The sequence below is a fragment of the Ctenopharyngodon idella genome, chromosome 8 (genome assembly GCF_019924925.1).
Source record: "Ctenopharyngodon idella isolate HZGC_01 chromosome 8, HZGC01, whole genome shotgun sequence".
Lineage (NCBI taxonomy): Eukaryota > Metazoa > Chordata > Actinopteri > Cypriniformes > Xenocyprididae > Ctenopharyngodon > Ctenopharyngodon idella.
Window position 1 is genome coordinate 17,087,204 of NC_067227.1, and position 18,716 is coordinate 17,105,919.

Sequence of the window (18,716 nt, forward strand, 5' to 3'; positions counted from 1 at the left end):
TAACCTCCCCTCCAGTCCTAATCTCAGGGCCCATACGTGTGTGGCACTAGTTTCAATACGCATGGCTGCTGAGATAGAGGAACTTGTACAAGCTGTGAGGTTCATCTTACTTCCTGTTAAGCAAGCAAGGGAAAAGAAATAGACCGCCCTTTGTTGAATGAACTAGTTTTCAAGTGCCATGTCAGCTTCAAAGCGTTCAGACTCTGCTTTCACAATTATTTTCACTCCAGGGACTCATCTAAGAACAGGTACTTTCATTAACAGTTGTAAAGAGACAATTATGCTAAAACTTGTTCTAGTTTATCTTGCATTTGGCTTCTATGTTGGTGTAACTGTTTGAATACTGGCTTGTCATTCAGTTCCAAATTGTTGGTATTTTAAATAATGCTTCCAAATTGTGCGTTCAGAAAAAAAGTACATTTTTACAAATTGAAAAGCTTATTAGAAAGGAATGTGGATTTTTAATCAATGTGGTGCTGAAGATTGTTGCAGATCACTACATGGAGCATTGCATACTGTTATTGTGTTTTAGAGACATTTTCCAGTTGGCTAGATATCTGCATCTTTATAAACACAGTTTGCATTTTTTTTTTTTTAAATCATTGATGGTAACCTTTTTCTTTCAGCTGCATGTAGCTCAGTTCATGCCTGTTTTGAAACATTATGACAACAGAAGTGAGTGACTGGACACTTTATCTAACAGTATGTATAGTATAGTAATGTATAGTATAGTATTTCATATTTATATAGCCACTGTAAAAAAAAATGGATTTAATGTAGCTGTGATGAGAATAAAAGTGTGACCTCAAAAACAACAGCATAATTATAGATTTACTTCTTTTATTATACCAATTGCTGTTGATTATCCTCATTTTGTGTCATTCAGCTGATTTTAGATGATCTATTTTTGAGTGATAATGATATAGTATGCCTACCGCTAAATGATGGATGTTGTTTTTCAGTTACAGGAAATTGCCTCTTCAGGAAACATCCATTTACATTTTGAGGTGACACTCCACTGCTTTAATATATCACACAAAGTTTTCAACTCATTCAGCGTCAGACAGAATGGAAGGTGCTCATGACAACAAAAGGTCACCGGCTGCAAATTACGAGTATAAAGTGGAGCAGCGTGCCGTGAAGCACCGAGAAATAAGCCATCGCAATAACACAACATCATGTCGCAGTCCCACAAGAGATGTGGACACAAGGTGGATTAAAAATGAACTGCATCGCAAAAGACAGTTTGAGTTCTTCAAAAGAAGACCAGTGGACCATGGCACATACGCACTGTTATCTGCAGTGCCAAGGCACAGATACTCAAGGGAAACCCGGCATTCACCAGAGCATATGACGCAAACCTTAACGTCAATCAGACGGCCCTTGATAACAAGTCCAAACGTAAAGCTCCAGAGAGATGGCATAAACTTTGCAAAGCAGGTACGGAGTGTACTATTAGCCATGTCTTTGGCCTGTGACTGATTGTTTACCAGTTTTTATGGTTTATATTTCTAAGACAGTGGCTGATGTGAATGTGAACGTTTTTTAATAGGCCTGTGTTTTAAAAAAATAAACATTTTGCACTGTAAATTCAAGAAAATGTTGTAGATTCTTTAATTACATCATCTATAACCTATTAACATTCAAATTAAATGTCCAAATCCTAAAGACAGTCTCCACATCTTCAATAAATGATGAAAATGATTCTGGGCTGAAATCTGATGGATGGGATGTACCAGTCCTCAATTCTGCTCGTCTTCAGAAGAAATTAAAAAAGGAGCGAGGTTTGTGGATCTTCTGATGAATAACCATAACCAGGCCACATCTAAAATCGCAGAAAGCATCTTACTGTAACAAGACATTAAAAACATACTAGTGTTATGCACTGCATGATGATGGAAAAAATAGAAAAGAAAGAGTTCCATTTTCATGCGTGGCAGAACATGACAAAATAGTTATCTTAATAATATTATTTTGTGTTAATATTTCACATACAGTTCTCCTTAAAGACATCACTCAGCTCTCAAACACCCAGAAAACATTACAGACTGCCAGCATTCAGACAGAGTGAGTTGCTTTCACATTACCTTTACTTGGGTTTAATATTTCAAAAGCATAAATTCAATCATAATGCACCTGTTATATAAATATTAATGCAGCATTATTAACTCTCTTTTTTCAGGTCTGGGTTTGTTACGGTCAAAGAAGCGGTAAGGAATTTGGTGCTTGTTTAACTCTCATATACATTGTAAAAACAAATTTCTAAACATGTAAATGTTGTTTTATTTATTAATATAATAATTCATGTTTTCCTCTCTTCTTTTTTCAGGATGTCCACCAGTTGTCCGTTTATTTAGAGGTATGGCAAGTATGCACTCATAACCCATAACATTGGTATTAAAAAACACCAGCTCTTCCTGACTTACTTTGAAATGTGTTACTGATATTCAGTGTCGGGAGTAACTTGAGTTACATAATCGGATTACTTTTTCAAGTAATACTAGTAACTAGATTACTTTTCAATTCACAACAAAACTTTTTCAAATAAGTAACACAAGTTACTTTGTTTTCACATTTATTGACAGCTCTCCCGTTCCCATGTGGAGAGAAATAAAGTGCGGAAGTGTTGTGTTCGCTGTATAAACATGATGGTTATTGTAGTTCTAGACTAAATGTGAACATGCATTTACTCATCCCACTTGCACGAAAACATTCAGTATTCATCAAAATGAATAAAAAACAGTGAAATGCAATCTCAGAATTTTACGCAAACCTGTAATAATTAACTGTATTAAATTACACAAAAAGTAACGCAATTTTTTTTAGGGAGTAACGCAATATTGTAATGCATTACTTTAAAAAGTAACTTTCCCCAACACTACTGATATTATGAAATGTGACATCTCTATGCAGGAGGCCTTACATAGAGAAGAAACTCTTAAAAAGAAGCTCTCCAGCCTCCAGAAGAGCGCCTCTACATTACTGCACTCTACAGAGCTCCTGTGGAAGGTACATTAGTAAACTACTTCCTGCTGAAGCCCTGCAGCATCATTCAGGGACACACATGCACCGGACTACATTCTAAAATCTAATCAAACACACTGACCATGAGAACTTATTTGTACAGAGGGTCAGATGTCCTTGCTTCCACTGAAGCACAAGATGCTCTCTGGATCATTTTCAAATCATGATCATCAGGTTTTACACAAACTTCATGCTGCTCAAGTGCAGCGGTTCAAAAGGAATCAAAAGGACAAATAGAATGCAAATACATTTTGAAATTCACTGTCATTTTTCAGTTACATTATATATATATAAACTATGTTGTCACTCCACATAACACTGACTTCAGCTAATTGGTGAGTTTCCTGGTTTGATCACCGCAGACAGCAGTAATGCAGAGAGTTGGGGGATGGTCCTGTGGTCAACAGCATCCGGCTCCTTATGTCTTGTTCAGAAAAATAGAAAGATATTTTCTTGCTCACACACAAAATGGAGAGCAGTGTAGGCGTAGGCGAGGTTTTTTTTTGCACTTTTGCGATGCTTCAAACTCAACCTATCCAAACATATACATTTTTCCATTTTGAGCTCATGACAATTTCTGTATTTCTCTCAAGAGCCAACACGGCAACCGACCTAGAATTATAAACAATATACATTGTTTGCTTTTAACGCAATGTTATGGATGGCAGTTATAACACAGGATGCAGTATGTACAGAAACTGAAAACTCTTGGTTCAGTGGTTCTCTCTCTGTCTCACTGACACACACACACATTTCCTTTTCCTCCCACAGACACGCTGTGATGAGGACTTGCTGAAGAGTAAGATCAAAGCTCTGGAGGCACAGCTGCAGGTGTGCATCAAGGTAAGACTGCAAAACTGCATCTCTGCAACAGCTCCAACTCAAGCTGTGAGAACTTGCAATGCATTTAATTCAAAAGAAATACAAATGATGTGACTTTCCCTCAGATTACAAGATTAAAGTGGTTTATTGAATATTTTTCTGCTTTTTAAAAGTTGTAAATAGTATACTTGTCCTGGATAAGTGCAGGTCTGAGAGTTTTTGAAACAGCTGCAATTTGCCTTTTCAGAAGGTTCCTCAGGATGGAGTGAAAAAAGTGGTGCTAAAGATGGAAAAACAGAGGGAGGAGTATGAACAAAAAGCTCTGAAGGCTATTCAGAGGGCGGAGAATGAGAAAGCGGAAGCTCAGAGCAAGATGGAGTACCTCCAGGTATGACCCCAAATGCAGGTCAAAAAAGCCTCAATAACAAATCTAAAAATATATAAAACCAATATATTTTGTTATATAAAATATATAACAAAACCAACAAGATTACCTCCATATCTTGCTCATCAGCAAAACACAGAACCCTTGCTTTTAGAACTTCTAAAGCTGGGTTCTAAGTATCCATTCTTCCCTTCGTCTAGGGGGCGCTGCAGTCAGCGCAGGCAGAGTCAGAGTGGTGGCAGAGGCTGTGTGAGGAGCTGAAAGAAGGTTCGAGTCAGCTGAAGAAGAGGCAGGATGAGTGCACCGATCAGATGCTACAGTTGCAGGGCCACTTGGAGGTACAGCAAAAACCGCTATAACCATAATAACAGAATAAAAGGACCTGAGTGACACATCAAAGATTTCTGCAAAAGATGACAAACCACAGGATATATATGTGTTGGGTGTATTGCATTATTAAGTAATTAACAGACATAAAAGTCATTAGTAATAAGTAATGCAATACTTTTTAGAGAGAGTAATTAGTACAGTAATCTAATTACACTGTTTAAGATGTAATTAGAAGCTAGTAATTGTTAGTTTTTTAGAGTAACTTACCCAACATAGTTATATATAACTTTTTGCATAGTGAAAATTGACTTTAAGTAATTTTGCAAAAGCGTTTTATATAGAATTGACTGAATGTTCCTCATGTTTCATTTATTGTTGTGTAAATGTTTGTGCAGCACTCTGTGGGACAGGAGGAGATGCTGAGGAAACAGACCGAATCTCTTCAGCAAGAGAGAGCAGAGCTTCATTCCTGCATCTCGGAGCTGGAGGAGGAGAACCTCAACCTGAGAGAATATCTACAGGAACTCACAGGTGCTGGCAAACTGACATTCATTCACATATTTAGATAAAGCATTTATGGAAATACTTAGACACGCTTAAGGAATAAACGAGCAGTATTTTTCCCCCCAATGCATCTCTCTTTATCTGTGTCTCTTTTTTTTCACACACTCACAGGACACAACCATGGGATGTGGAACAGTAACACACAAATACATGAAAATGTTTCAGTGTTGGACCAACTCCTTCGGACAGATAACAGCATAGCAAGACAACTGAGAGACACAGAACATAGACTCAAAATGAAAGAAAAAGAGGTAAAGATCTGCCAGAGAGAGCACTGTAATGAAATTTAGGCAAGACACTTTTTTTTTTTTTTTTTTTTAAGATTTTTGGTTATTTTGCTTCCATAACATGTCTTCTTTCAGACTAGTGGAAAAAAACATCCAAACTACACATTTAAATGTTTATTTTATTACACTATCTATTTGCATCTGCAGATTTAAATTACAAAACATATTTTTCAAAATCATGGTTTTCATTCAAAATCTCCACTTCAGTAGCTTACTTAAATATATTATACTTTTCAGTTTTATTCCCATCTATATTCTGAAGATTTGTTCATATATCATTTGCCTGGTTTATATAATATTTTATTCCTAAGAATATGGAAAGTACTGAAAGTACTGTTGTACTATAGTATTGAACTACTGAAAGTATTTTCTTATTGATAAAAGTGATAAAAAGAGATATCCAAAATCTTCTCTGTAAAAACAAACAAAACCGTAATATGTCAGCAAAATATTCTGAAACAGAATTTTGAACCTAAAATTTCAAGCTTCTGTTTGAGAATACAAAAAAGGTCTGCACTCTGAAGCACTTTAATCATAATACACAGGAGATAAGATAACAAACGTTTCGGCTCTTTGCCTTCATCAGTACTGATCATACTGATGAAAGCAAAGAGCCGAAACGTTTGTTATCTTATCTCCTGTGTATTATGATTAAAGTGCTTCAGAGTGCAGACCTTTTTTGTATTCTTAATTTGATGTATAGTTCTCAGCACCTAATTAGCTGGGAGAGCGCGGTGAACGCTTTAATTGAAGCTTCTGTTTGAGAAATTTATGCAGGTATTTTAAATGTAGTAAAAAACATTAAAATATTTACCTTTATTTATCCTTCATTTTTTATTTTCAAATCTTTCCTTATTAATAGTTGTATTTTTTTATGATAATTAACTACTATGTAAGACATGGATCTTTCAAATATTTAATATATAAAAAAACAAAGAATTTTTTAGCGACTATTTTAGAGGGACCATAAAACAAGTTTAAACCAACGAAACATTTATGCTGTTGTAAAAAGCATTGGTAACACTTTATTTAAGGTGATGTGGTTACACGTTACTACATGAACTTTCTATAGAAATAACAGTAAATTATGCATAATTACAAGTAACTAGCACTAAACCAAACCCTAACCTCATAATGTAACTCTATAGTAAGTACGTGTAGTTAATTAATATTACTTAGTACTTATTTAAGTAAGTACAATGTAACTACATCACCTTAAAATAAAGTGTAGCATTTGCTTTCTTTCAGAAACATTTCTTTCTATAAATTACCATAAGACATAGTTTAACAGTGCTGTCTTGGTTGCCCGGTTGCTATTGCAGTACATGGAGCTGCAGGCGGATCTTGAGGCCCTGGAGCAGGAGTGTTACGGCTATCAGTCCCGACTGACCCAATGCAGAGAAGAACTGAACATGGTGACGACGCGCCAGCACCACAGCAGGGTGAGACACTATATCATATCATCCATGCGTGATTATAAGTCTTTTGTTAGAGTAGTTTTCTTATAACATTGCACATTTATGCCATGAATAATTTTCCTCCTCTATCTTCCTGAACAGAGTGGATGTTGTGGGTCCTGGCTCTGTATATGTCTGTTCTTACTGCTCATGATGGTCGTGGTGGTGGCAGCCCTGTGGTTGTATCATCCGCCTGCTAGAGAGCAGCTCCGCCAGTTTTACTCTGTTCTGGAACAGCGAATGGAGGACTACCTCATTCAGATGGCTTCAGGCCAACATGGAGTCTGCTTTAGACCTGTGTGACAAGCAAGAGTAAAGCCAAGAGTCTTCTAGAGATTTTTTGTTTATATTTATTTCTTTATTCCACACTTCTAATTAATTTTGTACAAGTACTTAGTCATGTATAATGTCTCTATTATTTTGTTTACAATTTTTATGGTTGTAAATATTGGCGTCATGCTACAAAACAAAAGTGTTATAATGAGTTACAATGCCTAAATCTGTATCCCATATATAGATTGTACCATTTTTTACTCTATTACAATTCAAAAACTGCACATTCAAATGTTCACTATGTATGACTGAGAATTGCATTTTTTTTTGTGTGACATCTATTAAACAACATGCTATTTGTATTCTGAGCTGTACCTCTATTTTACTGAAAGGTTTTTATAGATTATTTCCAGATAGGGATGTACATTTCTTTCAGTTAGCACTCACTGAGAATAAAAGGACAATATTGTCCTGGTGAATGGCTGAAAAAACACATTGTCATGACAGGTCACACTCTTTAGCGTTCCAGACTGACCTACACATTAATGGAGCTCTGACACAGCTCATTTGAACACATTCACACGCTGCCCCTCCCCTTGCCCAACACTGCTTTTCACCATGGTTTCCTGTGTAAAGATAACCAGTGACCATTAAAACATTCATTCCAACACTATAACAGTCTTAATAGCTTGACAGCCGTCATACAGGGTGAGTCATTTTATATTATTTCACAAAAATGCTTTTGGTTCGTAGATTTAAAATTACAGAGGAACTTTTTGATGGTTAAATTGCAGCTTAACGTGACATAAAACTGGAAGTGCAATACCACAGTATGACACTGCTGTAGGCCTGAGGTGTTTAGCATTAGCTGGCTAAAGACAACAACATGGGTTTATTCACTTTATTTAGGTTTATTAAATTATATCTTATATGCTATATACTACTACAGTATCCAATGGGACAAAAATTGGAAGTGTTTTGTTTGACTAATGTAACTTTATGTATTTCTAGAAGTTCTGATAAATGAGGTCGCTTCTTCTGGTATGTTTTGTTGGATTATTTTTTTGGACTTCTGTAATATCACTGAAGATCTGTGCCTTCAACATTCAGAGCTATGGGGAAGCAAAGGCCAGCAATAAGAGAGTTATGGAGATTTTGATAAAGGTACAAAAAAATTTTTAAGATTAAATGTATGTCTCTATCTAAAAACATCTTTAAATGCTTGAATTTCTAAAAAGCTGTTTATTTACGTATTTTTGGAATTTCTAGATAATTTCTCGCTGTGACCTGAGTTTGATTCAGGAGGTTCGAGATTCTAGAGGCAAAGCCGTATCTGCACTGTTGATGAACCTGAACAGGTATATTCATTGTGTCACTGATGTATGCGACTAATTAAAATAAAATATCACAATTTTTTTATTTTCCTTCCTCCAGGTTTGACACATCTCACATTTACACCCATTTAGAGAGTAAAAGAATGGGGAAGAAAACATATAAAGAGCAATATGTGTACATTTACAGGTAATGAAATGACTAAAATGTGTGTTATGTGCACAAATGTTAAAGGGTTAGTTCACCCAAAAATGAAAATAATGTCATTTATTACTCACCCTCATGTCGTTCTACACCCGTAAGACCTTCGTTCATCTTCCGAACACAAATTAAGATATTTTGATTAAATCCGATGGCTCAGTGAGGCCTCTATTGAGAGCAAAGCCATTCAAACTCTCAAGGTCCATAAAGGTACTAAAAACATATTTGAAACAGTTCATGTGAGTTCAGTGGTTCTATCTTAATATTATAAAGCGACAAGAATACTTTTTGTGCACCAAAAAAAAAAACAAAATAAAGACTTTTCAACAATATCTATATGGGCAGATTTCAAAACACTGCTTCAGAGCTTTACGAATTGAATCAGTGAATCGGAGCGCCAAAGTCATGTGATTTCATCAGTTCAGCCGTTTGATAGGAGATCCGAATCACTGATTCGAAACAAAAGATTCATAAAGCTCAGAAGCAGTGTTTTGAAATCGGCCCATATAGATATTGTTGAAAAGTCGTTATTTTGTTTTTTCTTGGTGCACAAAAAGCATTCTTGTCACTTTATAATATTAAGATGATCAAATAATAATTAAGATTAAATATGTTTTTAGTACCTTTATGGACCTTGAGAGTTTGAATGGCTTTGCTCTCAATAGAGGCTTCACTGAGCCATCAGATTTCATCAAAAATATCTTGATTTGTGTTCCGAAGATGAACGAAGGTCTTACGGGTGTAGAACGACATGAGGGTGAGTAATAAATGACATTATTTTCATTTTTTGGTGAACTAACCATCTAACACAAGCGAAGTATCTGTAGTGAACATACCTGAATACTGCAATGAGGAACTCATCCAGCACATGCTGTGTTCACAGAAAAGACATGCTACAGGTGCAAGAGCAATATCAGCACCCAGAGTTCAATGAAACTGTGTTCTCCAGAGAGCCGTTCATCATAAGGATCCATTCTCCCACAACCTGTACGTCACATAAACGTTCCACAGAGTATTTCTAGTACCTGGAAATAAAATAACACATTACTGCACAATGATTATCTCAGATACATTTACATTGAATCTGATTGGCCGTATCATCTTACAGTGGTGAAGAACTTTGTCCTCATTGGTCAGCACACCTGTCCTAAGAATGCAATGAAAGAAATGGAGGCACTTTATGAGATCTTCCAAACAGTCAGGAAGAAATGGAAAACTGAGGTACACCAATCTCATAAAATATATATTAGATATATATTATGATAGAACAATAGACAGAATGAGATTGTATAAAAACCTTTTACCTTTCTTATCTAGAATGTGATGTTCCTAGGGGACTTGAATGCAGCCTGCAGCTATGTTACCAATAAAGGGCTGAAAAACGTGCGTCTCAGGAGTGACCCAACGTTCCACTGGTTGATCAGAGATGAACAAGATACTACAGTGCGTGAAAAAACACGCTGCGCTTATGACAGGTCTTACTTTCTTAGCAAACCTACACAATAACAATAGGGGCAATAGAGCGCTGCAGGAATTACATAATTTTGTAGGCCAGCCCGGAAGTTAGCATCACACTGGTTTCTGACAAAAGCCAAAAGGATTTTTCCATTGACTTTTAGATTATTCAAGAAAATGACCAACAAATGTTTATGATTCTAACACGTTTTAATCATCAAGATAATTTCCACAAAAGAACACAACTTTTATGAATTTTAAAGCCTAAATACAATCGGCAAAAATAAAAAGCTAAACGTAGGCTATAAATGAACTACGCCACAGTCACATGACTCACCACCGCTAAGCTTCTGGCAACTCTTTCAGTCTTTATTTAAAATCAACAAGTTTGAGTGGTTAGTGAGGTGATGAGTCTTCCTGTTCGCTGTGATAATGTTTACTGTACTGTCATTTTGCAAATGCCTTTTTCAAGATATGAGTGGGGTATTACTGATGTGTTTTATGTCATAAAATAAAACGTTAAAATATCATGAGCTTGTGTTAACCACAGACCTTATTTCAGTCATTTAACCAAAACCCCTCTTAAAAAACCCACTGACTTCGGAACAGTGGAAACAAGTTCAAAAATGCAGCATTTACAGGTTTTAGGACTCATTCCTGCAGCACTCTATAGCATCCTGAGTCTAAACTACAGTTACCAGTTTCAAAAAGACATGCTAATGTATTTTTGTTAGTCTAACAGTCCAATCTTTCTGAAAATCCCCTTTAGGATAATTATTCATGGCAAAGAACTAATTTCAGGGATAGTTCCGGAATCTGCTCAACCGTTCAACTTCAAACAAGAATTTAATCTATCTGAGGAAGAGGTAAACAGTAGTGCAAAACAGAGTTGATAATTCATAAACAATGTTTAAATTTTCTTTCTTTATTTTTTGCATTTAGGCTTTGGAAGTCAGTGACCACTATCCTGTAGAAGTGGATTTAAAAGCAAACCATCGCTACCTCCTGCGCCACGAACTGTAAAATGATGAATATCTGCACATGCCATATAATTATCAGCCTGATACTGTGCTAATTTACTGGTATTTGTACTGTGATCCAGTATCAACATCTGATACTATGCAGTGTGTGTACAATGTTGCCATGCAAGTTTTAAATTATAAAGTTGTAAATATTGATATTTTTATTACAAAAATGCATCGGTTTGCTTCAAAAGGCCTTTATTAACTCCCTGGAGCCGTGTGGATTACTTTTATGATGGATGGATGCGCTTTTTTGGGCTTCAAAATACAACGCCCCATTCACTACTATTCTCAAGCTTGGAAAAGCCAGGATATATTTTAATATAACTCCGATTGTGTTCGTCTGAAAGAAGATAGTCATATATACCTATGATGGCTTGAGGGTAAATCATGGGATAATTTTCATTTTTGGGTGAACTATCCCTTTAACTGATGCTGCTGAGAAAAAAATGTGAATGGATAAGAGTCACGGAAAATAAAAGCACTTGCCAAGTTATTATATTGTACATTATGCCAGAAAAAAAAGAGTTGTGAGTTTACTACACTATTTAAGCCATTTTGGCATCTTTACCCAATTAATTATTTTACAAATTATTTAAAATGATTCAAGAATTTATTTGATTTATGATGCTTTGTTGTCCTGCTAGGTGTCCTGTATTTGATGTTGTTAATGGTGAAGATGATTAAATAATAAACACAATGTCCTCATATTGCCAGTCTCATTTTAATACTTGAAATTGTAAGAAAATCTAATAGACAGATTAAATCCACAAAACTCACTAAAAAAGAAACCTCTCATAATGGAAATCGATCATCTTTTTCATCTTAAAAACACCTTTTACATTGTCTGAGGTGCCTGCAAGGAAGCGTTTGCATAAATATACTGCGTTACTCATGAGAAGGATGCATCAATTTAGAGGAGATATGCTGTGGTTGAGCTACTCAAACCGCAACCTAGAAAATGTCAAACAAGGCTGCGCTCATGCAGCAGTAGCGCACACACACACACACACACACACACACACACACACACACACACACACACACACACACACAAACACACACAAACACACGCACAGCACAGAAATACTAAGATGTAATAAATCAAGTAGGTTGACACAACTTTTGATTCTTGTATTTAACAACTTTAATGTACATTTCATGCTAATTTAGCAGTTTTTGTTCAGTACCTGTTCAATTCTGTGATGTTTCTAGTCATGTACTTGTTGTTATGGCCCTATTTAAACAGGAAGCAGCTATGACATGATGCGGCACGCATCATATACGCTCATTTTGTCAAGAGGTGGAACATTCAGAGTGTCTGTCATGTCTGCATCTGATTTTGTCTGTACGAGGTGAAATTATTATGATTAACACGTCCTGTTGTCAAAAACAAGATGGAGCAAAACATTGCAGATTTTCTGAAGGACGCATTCCCAGGTAAGATTTTTGTGTGAGACCTTTTGTGTAATGAAGCAGTAAAAAAAAATTGTAGCCAACTGTGAATATCGTCATTTTCACCACTAAACCATTTTATTCCATAAATATTTTGACTTTTTACCTTAAGTCAATATAAGAAAAGTCTGTAAAAATACAGTACTTTGTTAATATAAGGGAATTTTCTGGTTTGATTTTTCATCTGTGTTTTAACCATATTTTTAATTACACCTTGCATTATGTTTAAAATAAAAACAGAGACAAACTTTGAGGATCTACACTTTGATGAAGACAGTGCAACAGCACACAGTGTTAATGTACCTCAAAATGAACCAGACATGGAGGACGACAACAGTCACAAAGAATCCAGTGGATCTGAGTCTGACATAGATTTCGAGTGGACAAATAGGGAAGAGGAAACTAAGAACTGTTCTGAAAACAATAGGAACTTCTCGTTTGATGAACAAAGCATGAAGGCAGGATCTATGCTCTGTGGTTCATGGGATGATGACGATACAGATGAAAATAAGACACAAACCCAAAACCAGCAATTAAGCTTGCATGATGAGGAATGCAGAGAGAATGAACTCGAGGTACATCAAATGAACAAGGAACAAGCTGAAGATGTCAGTGTGCTAGAAAAAACGGTTCTTCCAAAAGTAACTCACTATGACCTGGAAACGATGAGCACAGAGACAACATCACATCTACTGTCCTACCAGTTGGTGGATATACCTGAAAATGAGAGCTCAACATCCAAAGAGGATAGAATGGAGCTTGGCAGCACTGAGGAACATGTCCTTCAGCATGCACCAGATGATAATACGCTTGATTGTTTTAGTGCCATAAAGTCAACATTGCAAGATTGGCCAGTAGCATCAAAGGAGGTCCAGTCTGCGGATGAGATGAAAGAGTTTACAGAAGAAGATCATGAAAATCATGAAAGAGAAGAGGAAGGTTTAGCAGAGTACCCCTCTGATTTGTCTCAAAGTGATAGTGGGGACAGCAGTGAAGGTCATGAGGGTGAACAACCCAACCACATGGACACCAAGCTAGATGAGGTGCAGGTTGTAGATCTGGGTTGTTCCTATGAGATGAAGAACCATGAAGAACCTCCACTGAGTTACAAAGATGTAACTTCTAGGGATGATGATGTTCAAAGGAAAGATGAATGTATGCTTACTTATGTCAAGAATGAGGATCTGGATGTGGAGAAATCTGACGATGACATACTGTTCCAGACAAAGCAGGACAGTATTAGGGATGATGAATATAACAGTGAGATTTCAAACACTGGGGAAAGTTCTGATTTTGGAATCTCTGCGAATTTCCAATTCAATTCCAGTGAATCTTACATGAATGAGCACCCTGACTATGATAGTGATATCAGCAGTGATGACGACTACTGCAAGAGCCAAGAAGAAACCCCTGATTTCACTTTCCATAAAATCCCAGAGGAAAAAAACACAGCTCTCATGAAACAAGAGCACAACTTCAAGAAAGACTTTGCTACAGATTGGAACAGCATTGAACATGGTTTAGTGGATGTGGTGGTCACAGATAGTCAGAAAGAGGAATGTGATGTAGAAGATTTTTCAGGCATTCCGGCATCTCCTGAAGCAGGAATAGAAGGTTCTTCTGAGACAAACTCATCTGAAAACAGAAGCGTGAGTGAGTCACATCCATTAGAGGCCATTTCAGTCAAACCAAACAACAAAGAACATAACAGTGAACACTCAGAAGTATCAGATATTGGTGAAAATATCAACACTTTGCTACCTGGGACGTTTTGGAACTTGATGGATGATCACAACCTGAAGCTTGACGAATATGACTGGGACATTAATGGAGAAGAGGTGATCTGTGATGAAGAGGACGATTTTCAGGAAGAGCTGGAGAATGATGGGGAGGAGACCGAGAGGGACTGGGAGAAAGAAAAAGCCAGAATTGAAGCATTTAACAGATTCTACCAGCCTGCCGAAGGCGAAGAAAACAAAGGTAAATGCTAATTTTGTGAACCATCTTAACACCCTAAACAATAACATGAATCACATTTTTATTAGGAATTTTATTAATGAATTTTAACCTACTACTGGATAAATTCTTTCCCAACAACTACAACAGGTAGAATCCACAAAGTGACATTTTGTTTGGATCTAGAATCCTCTCTTTATGAGGTGGATAGTGACAGGTAAAGCAGATTTCAAAGTTACTTCAAAAGTAAAGTGTTTTTTGCGTAACATATATCTTAGATTTTAGAGTACCAAACAAGCTTATAAATTTGATTTGAATGATCTGCCACACAGCAGTGAAGAGGAACTGAGCACAAAAGGTTGCATCAGTGAGTTGCATCCTCCAGAGTCCAGTTCAGTTAAAAATGAACAAAGCAACAAGGAAGACAGCCGTGAACCCTCAGAAGATTCATACATTGAAAATATTAGCACCCTTCTGATGGATGAGGAAATGAATCTTGATGAATATGACCATGACATTAATGTAGAAGAGTTCTATAAAATTAGTAAGGAGATCTGTGATGATGAGGATGATTTCTTGGAGAAGCTGAAAAATGAAATCGAGAGAGACATGAAGCAGGAACAAGCAAGAACTGACAGATACTATGAGGAGTTTGTTAAAGAGGAGCAAAAAGAGGGTAAGTGCTCAAATGCATGTTTTATCGAAAAAAATTGGGGTCAGTAAGATTTTAATTCAAAGATTCATACTTTTATTCAGCAAGGCATTCAATTAATCAAAAGTGACAGTAAATATATTTATAATATTAATATAATATTAAATTATAATATTTAAAAATAATATTAAAAAAGTTTCCTATATTTCAAATAAATGCTGTTCTTTTAAACTTTCTATTCATCAAAGAATCCTGAAAAAAAAGTATCACGGTTTCCACAAAAATATTAAGAAATTAATATATTAACTGCAATATTAATGGTTTTCAACATTGATAATAATATAAAATGTTTCTTGAGCATCAAATCAGCATATTAGAATAATTTCTGAGGATCATGTGACACTGAAGACTGGAGTATTGATGCTGAAGCCATCACAGAAAAAAATTACTATTTAAAATATATTCAAATTGTTATTTTTATATAAAAATTGCTTCTGTAGCTCAACTGTTACGCATGACCATAGCATCAAGGACACGGGTTCAGATAAAAATGCCTGATAAATGAATAAATAAATGAAGTGTAAATTTATCTCTCAACAGAAGCAGACAGGACCCACAGACTTATGTTTAGGTTGAATCAACAATCTTCTCAAAATGAGGAAGATAATGATAGGTAAGATGGATTTCATTCATCTTAAAACTTCATTCAGATTTCAGATTGGTAAATTTGCATTTTATATTGCCTTGCAGCAGTGAACAGGAATCAAACTCAGAAGATGACACTCTCCAGAAGACTGAGGTGAGAACATAAGATCATCAAGCATACTGTACAAAAAAATTGATCAAATAATAATAATAATCTAACGCCATCTGCTCGCCACGTTTCAGGACCAAAGTGATTCTGATGAACCACACAAGAGACGTCTATACGCAAGGCAAAAATTTTTACCAAAAGGCTTACAAAAGGCAGACAAGCAGCTGAAGGAACACCCCAAAAGAAATAAGGTAAATATAAATTTGCTAGAATTAAAAAAAATAACAACATGCTCATGATATACACAAATATTGTATAAGTTGTGTAAACATTTATCATATATAAATAGCAATGTCAGTTCTGATACTGCCATTATTCATATACAATGCAAGTTACTGTATACTGCACTTGAATCAGCCTCAAGTGAAGTAATTACTAATAAAATCAATAATCTAACCTATCATTTTATACTGAACTCTGTCTTGATCTCTCTTTAGTGTGTTGTCCTGCTGCGGTCAGTGTTAGCAGTGAGTCTAGCGACAGTGGTGGGACTGCTGTCTTACTGCTGGGCCACAGACAGCTTGGACTGGATCTACTGAATTCACATGGATCTTGGATATTCAACATAATTCAAAACACACACAAAAAAAGTCAAGGCCTCTGCATGTATGATAAAGAAATGATTGCACAAGGCCATGCAAAATCTCATGAAACAGACAAGCAAGCAGACTGAGATAAGACCAACTTTATTTCCTTACAGGATGCAACCTAACACTGTAATGTTTGAACAGCGCTTTGAAATACAGCTTTTTAAAAAAATGTTTATGTCTTTTAACATGGCAATCTCTGTTTTCTTATGTAAACCACATTTAGATAGATTAATCATCTTCCGTTTTACTAGGAAGAGTGATACATTTGCAGATGTACATGGTCTGTTGTACCTACAGGACACCTTGTACAAACAAGTGCTTTCAAAGTAAAATTGACCTGAAAAAAACAAAACAAATAAATACATTTTATACATTTTCAATTCCTTTATCCCTGACTACAGTTAAGAAGACATTCTTTCATTGCTATTTCTTTCTAATCTCAATTGTCATCCTATTAGGTTGTCAGCAAGCTATATTCCATAAACATGCCATGCAGTTAGTGTATTTTAGGTCTGATTATTATTCAGTGCCTTCTTCACTACAGCATAAAATATGATATCATAGTGGAACTAACCAAATTCTAGAAAATTAAAATAGCAATAGCATGGATATTTCTCCTTTGACCATTACCAGGGTTTCTGGAAATATTATTATTATTCCTCTAAAAGTACGTCTCTCTTTGTAAGTGCTTTGACTTTAAAAGTAGCTATAAAAAATTAATTAATTTTCCACCCTTCAGATAAGAAATGCAAGAGGGTAAAAAGTACCTGTAAGGCATGCTCAGCTTTCTGTCATCTTTTTCTTTGGCTGAAATGATTTTCTCCACTGAAACCTTTCAATTTAAATATATTCATTAAATGCTTACTACGAACACATGCCCTGATTAACTACTCGTTTCGCATAACAGTCTCATAACGCATTTCAGAAAAGACAATGTAAATAAATAAATAAATATCTTGTGAATCAAAATAACAGTTGTAAGGTAAAGTGCATTTGATACTGCATTAGCTGTGGTAACTAGAGAAACTAATAAAGAAGAGGTGGCTTGTTTGATTTGAATAAGATCCATGCCAGTAATTTAATACACACAATCTTTTCCGTTTGTGAACGCACATATCCTCAGCCTCCATGTTTGGGGTCTTTTTTAAACAGCAATGTTCAGGTTTCGTTCTTGCTGCCGTTGCATCAGTGCAGTCGGTAATCACTCCCACATTTTTGTGGTTTTTTTTTGAGTTTGAAAAAAACTTCCGACAGTTTTAGATGTCCATCAGCTACATCTAGGATACTGATCCTCATAACATAAACTTGAAACTACTTCGGACCGGGCCACATCCTGTCACCGAAAGGCCCCTCTCCTGTAAAAGAGAGAGGTGACGGTGCTCCGGGCGTATACAGGTCGGAGTCCGTATCTGACTCTGCCTCAGCCAGAAAAGGCCTGAGATGGTTGCACAGCGTCCCGCCTCCTCCACCAAAAAGCCCCAGACCCACCTGAGGCACGTAATCCTCATCCCTGGCCTGAGAAATACTAAAGCCACTAAAAGAGCGGTCTAGTTCCTCATGGTCCACTGAGGGAATGGACAGAGACGTGTCACTCTCGACAGCTGCCTGCTGCTGGATGGGTCTCCTGGACCTACGCGAGCGGCTGCTGTCACCGCTCTCGTGGAACGGCGGAGGCGGGAGGCGGTACAATGAGGGGTCGTCGGTGCCTATCGGTGACACTCCTCGGCTGTTGTTCCAGAGAGGCACACTGAGGGGATGTTCTTCCTGCTGATGCCATGAGGTAGAGGGCCGGCACTGGCTGTCGGTGGGAGTCCCGTTGGGACCAGGATGGACGGGGGACGTGCTCTTGTTTTTATCATCGTCCTCGTTCTGTGCTTTCTCGCTCTTATCATCAGGGCTGCGGTAAGGAGGAGCAGGATAAGGGATTTTAAAGCCCAGGAGGGCTTCGGTCTCAGATCGCGGGATGCCCATATGTGTGGTGTACACGCTGACCAAAAAGTTGAGTTTGAGGTCCATTGCCCCCACCTGAACAAGGAGAGACAACCAGACTCTTCAGCACTGACATACAGTATATGGTGCTATACAAACACATCAAAA

The 18,716-nt window shown here is 36.6% G+C and overlaps 4 protein-coding genes across 13 annotated transcripts in view; 3 read left to right on the forward strand and 1 right to left on the reverse strand.

The window, feature by feature from the left end:
- Positions 1–62: 62 nt before the first annotated feature.
- LOC127516993 (trichohyalin) lies at positions 63–7,504 on the forward strand. 3 transcript variants are annotated; one of them, XM_051901992.1, is made up of 15 exons: positions 63–248; positions 627–702; positions 963–1,440; positions 1,670–1,784; positions 1,998–2,067; positions 2,183–2,210; positions 2,330–2,359; positions 2,914–3,009; positions 3,796–3,867; positions 4,094–4,234; positions 4,432–4,569; positions 4,957–5,092; positions 5,237–5,376; positions 6,735–6,854; positions 6,972–7,504. In XM_051901992.1, the coding sequence occupies exons 3-15, from the start codon at positions 1,069–1,071 to the stop codon at positions 7,170–7,172; spliced, it is 1,659 nt and encodes a 552-aa protein (XP_051757952.1). In that variant the 5' UTR covers positions 63–248; positions 627–702; positions 963–1,068; the 3' UTR covers positions 7,173–7,504. The 3 variants fall into 3 exon arrangements, with proteins under 3 accessions (XP_051757952.1, XP_051757951.1, XP_051757953.1); XM_051901991.1 differs by having other exon boundaries at positions 71–248; positions 627–675; XM_051901993.1 differs by lacking the exon at positions 627–702 and having other exon boundaries at positions 80–248.
- A 139-nt stretch (positions 7,505–7,643) lies between these two features.
- Positions 7,644–11,862, forward strand: dnase1l1l (deoxyribonuclease I-like 1-like). 3 transcript variants are annotated; one of them, XM_051901994.1, is made up of 9 exons: positions 7,644–7,850; positions 8,154–8,306; positions 8,412–8,500; positions 8,577–8,663; positions 9,559–9,662; positions 9,784–9,896; positions 9,993–10,150; positions 10,900–10,996; positions 11,073–11,862. In XM_051901994.1, the coding sequence occupies exons 2-9, from the start codon at positions 8,166–8,168 to the stop codon at positions 11,151–11,153; spliced, it is 870 nt and encodes a 289-aa protein (XP_051757954.1). In that variant the 5' UTR covers positions 7,644–7,850; positions 8,154–8,165; the 3' UTR covers positions 11,154–11,862. The 3 variants fall into 3 exon arrangements, with proteins under 3 accessions (XP_051757954.1, XP_051757955.1, XP_051757956.1); XM_051901995.1 differs by having other exon boundaries at positions 8,157–8,306; XM_051901996.1 differs by having other exon boundaries at positions 8,253–8,306.
- A 560-nt stretch (positions 11,863–12,422) lies between these two features.
- Positions 12,423–16,999, forward strand: si:dkey-183p4.10 (glutamic acid-rich protein). 3 transcript variants are annotated; one of them, XM_051902092.1, is made up of 8 exons: positions 12,423–12,592; positions 12,848–14,587; positions 14,714–14,780; positions 14,896–15,239; positions 15,816–15,888; positions 15,969–16,014; positions 16,104–16,220; positions 16,467–16,999. In XM_051902092.1, exons 1-8 carry the CDS (start codon positions 12,550–12,552, stop codon positions 16,566–16,568), a joined length of 2,532 nt encoding a protein of 843 aa, XP_051758052.1. In that variant the 5' UTR covers positions 12,423–12,549; the 3' UTR covers positions 16,569–16,999. The 3 variants fall into 3 exon arrangements, with proteins under 3 accessions (XP_051758052.1, XP_051758050.1, XP_051758051.1); XM_051902090.1 differs by having other exon boundaries at positions 12,425–12,592; positions 15,966–16,014; XM_051902091.1 differs by having other exon boundaries at positions 12,425–12,592; positions 14,899–15,239; positions 15,966–16,014.
- The window catches only part of kcnq2a (potassium voltage-gated channel, KQT-like subfamily, member 2a), a 33,974-nt gene continuing 31,957 nt past the window's right edge, over positions 16,700–18,716 (reverse strand). For all 4 annotated transcript variants that reach the window (XM_051902088.1, XM_051902086.1, XM_051902087.1 and 1 more), the window contains one exon: positions 16,700–18,644. In XM_051902088.1, the coding sequence (XP_051758048.1) occupies positions 17,931–18,644 (714 nt within the window). In that variant the 3' untranslated portion in view covers positions 16,700–17,930. The remainder of the gene's footprint in view (positions 18,645–18,716) is intronic.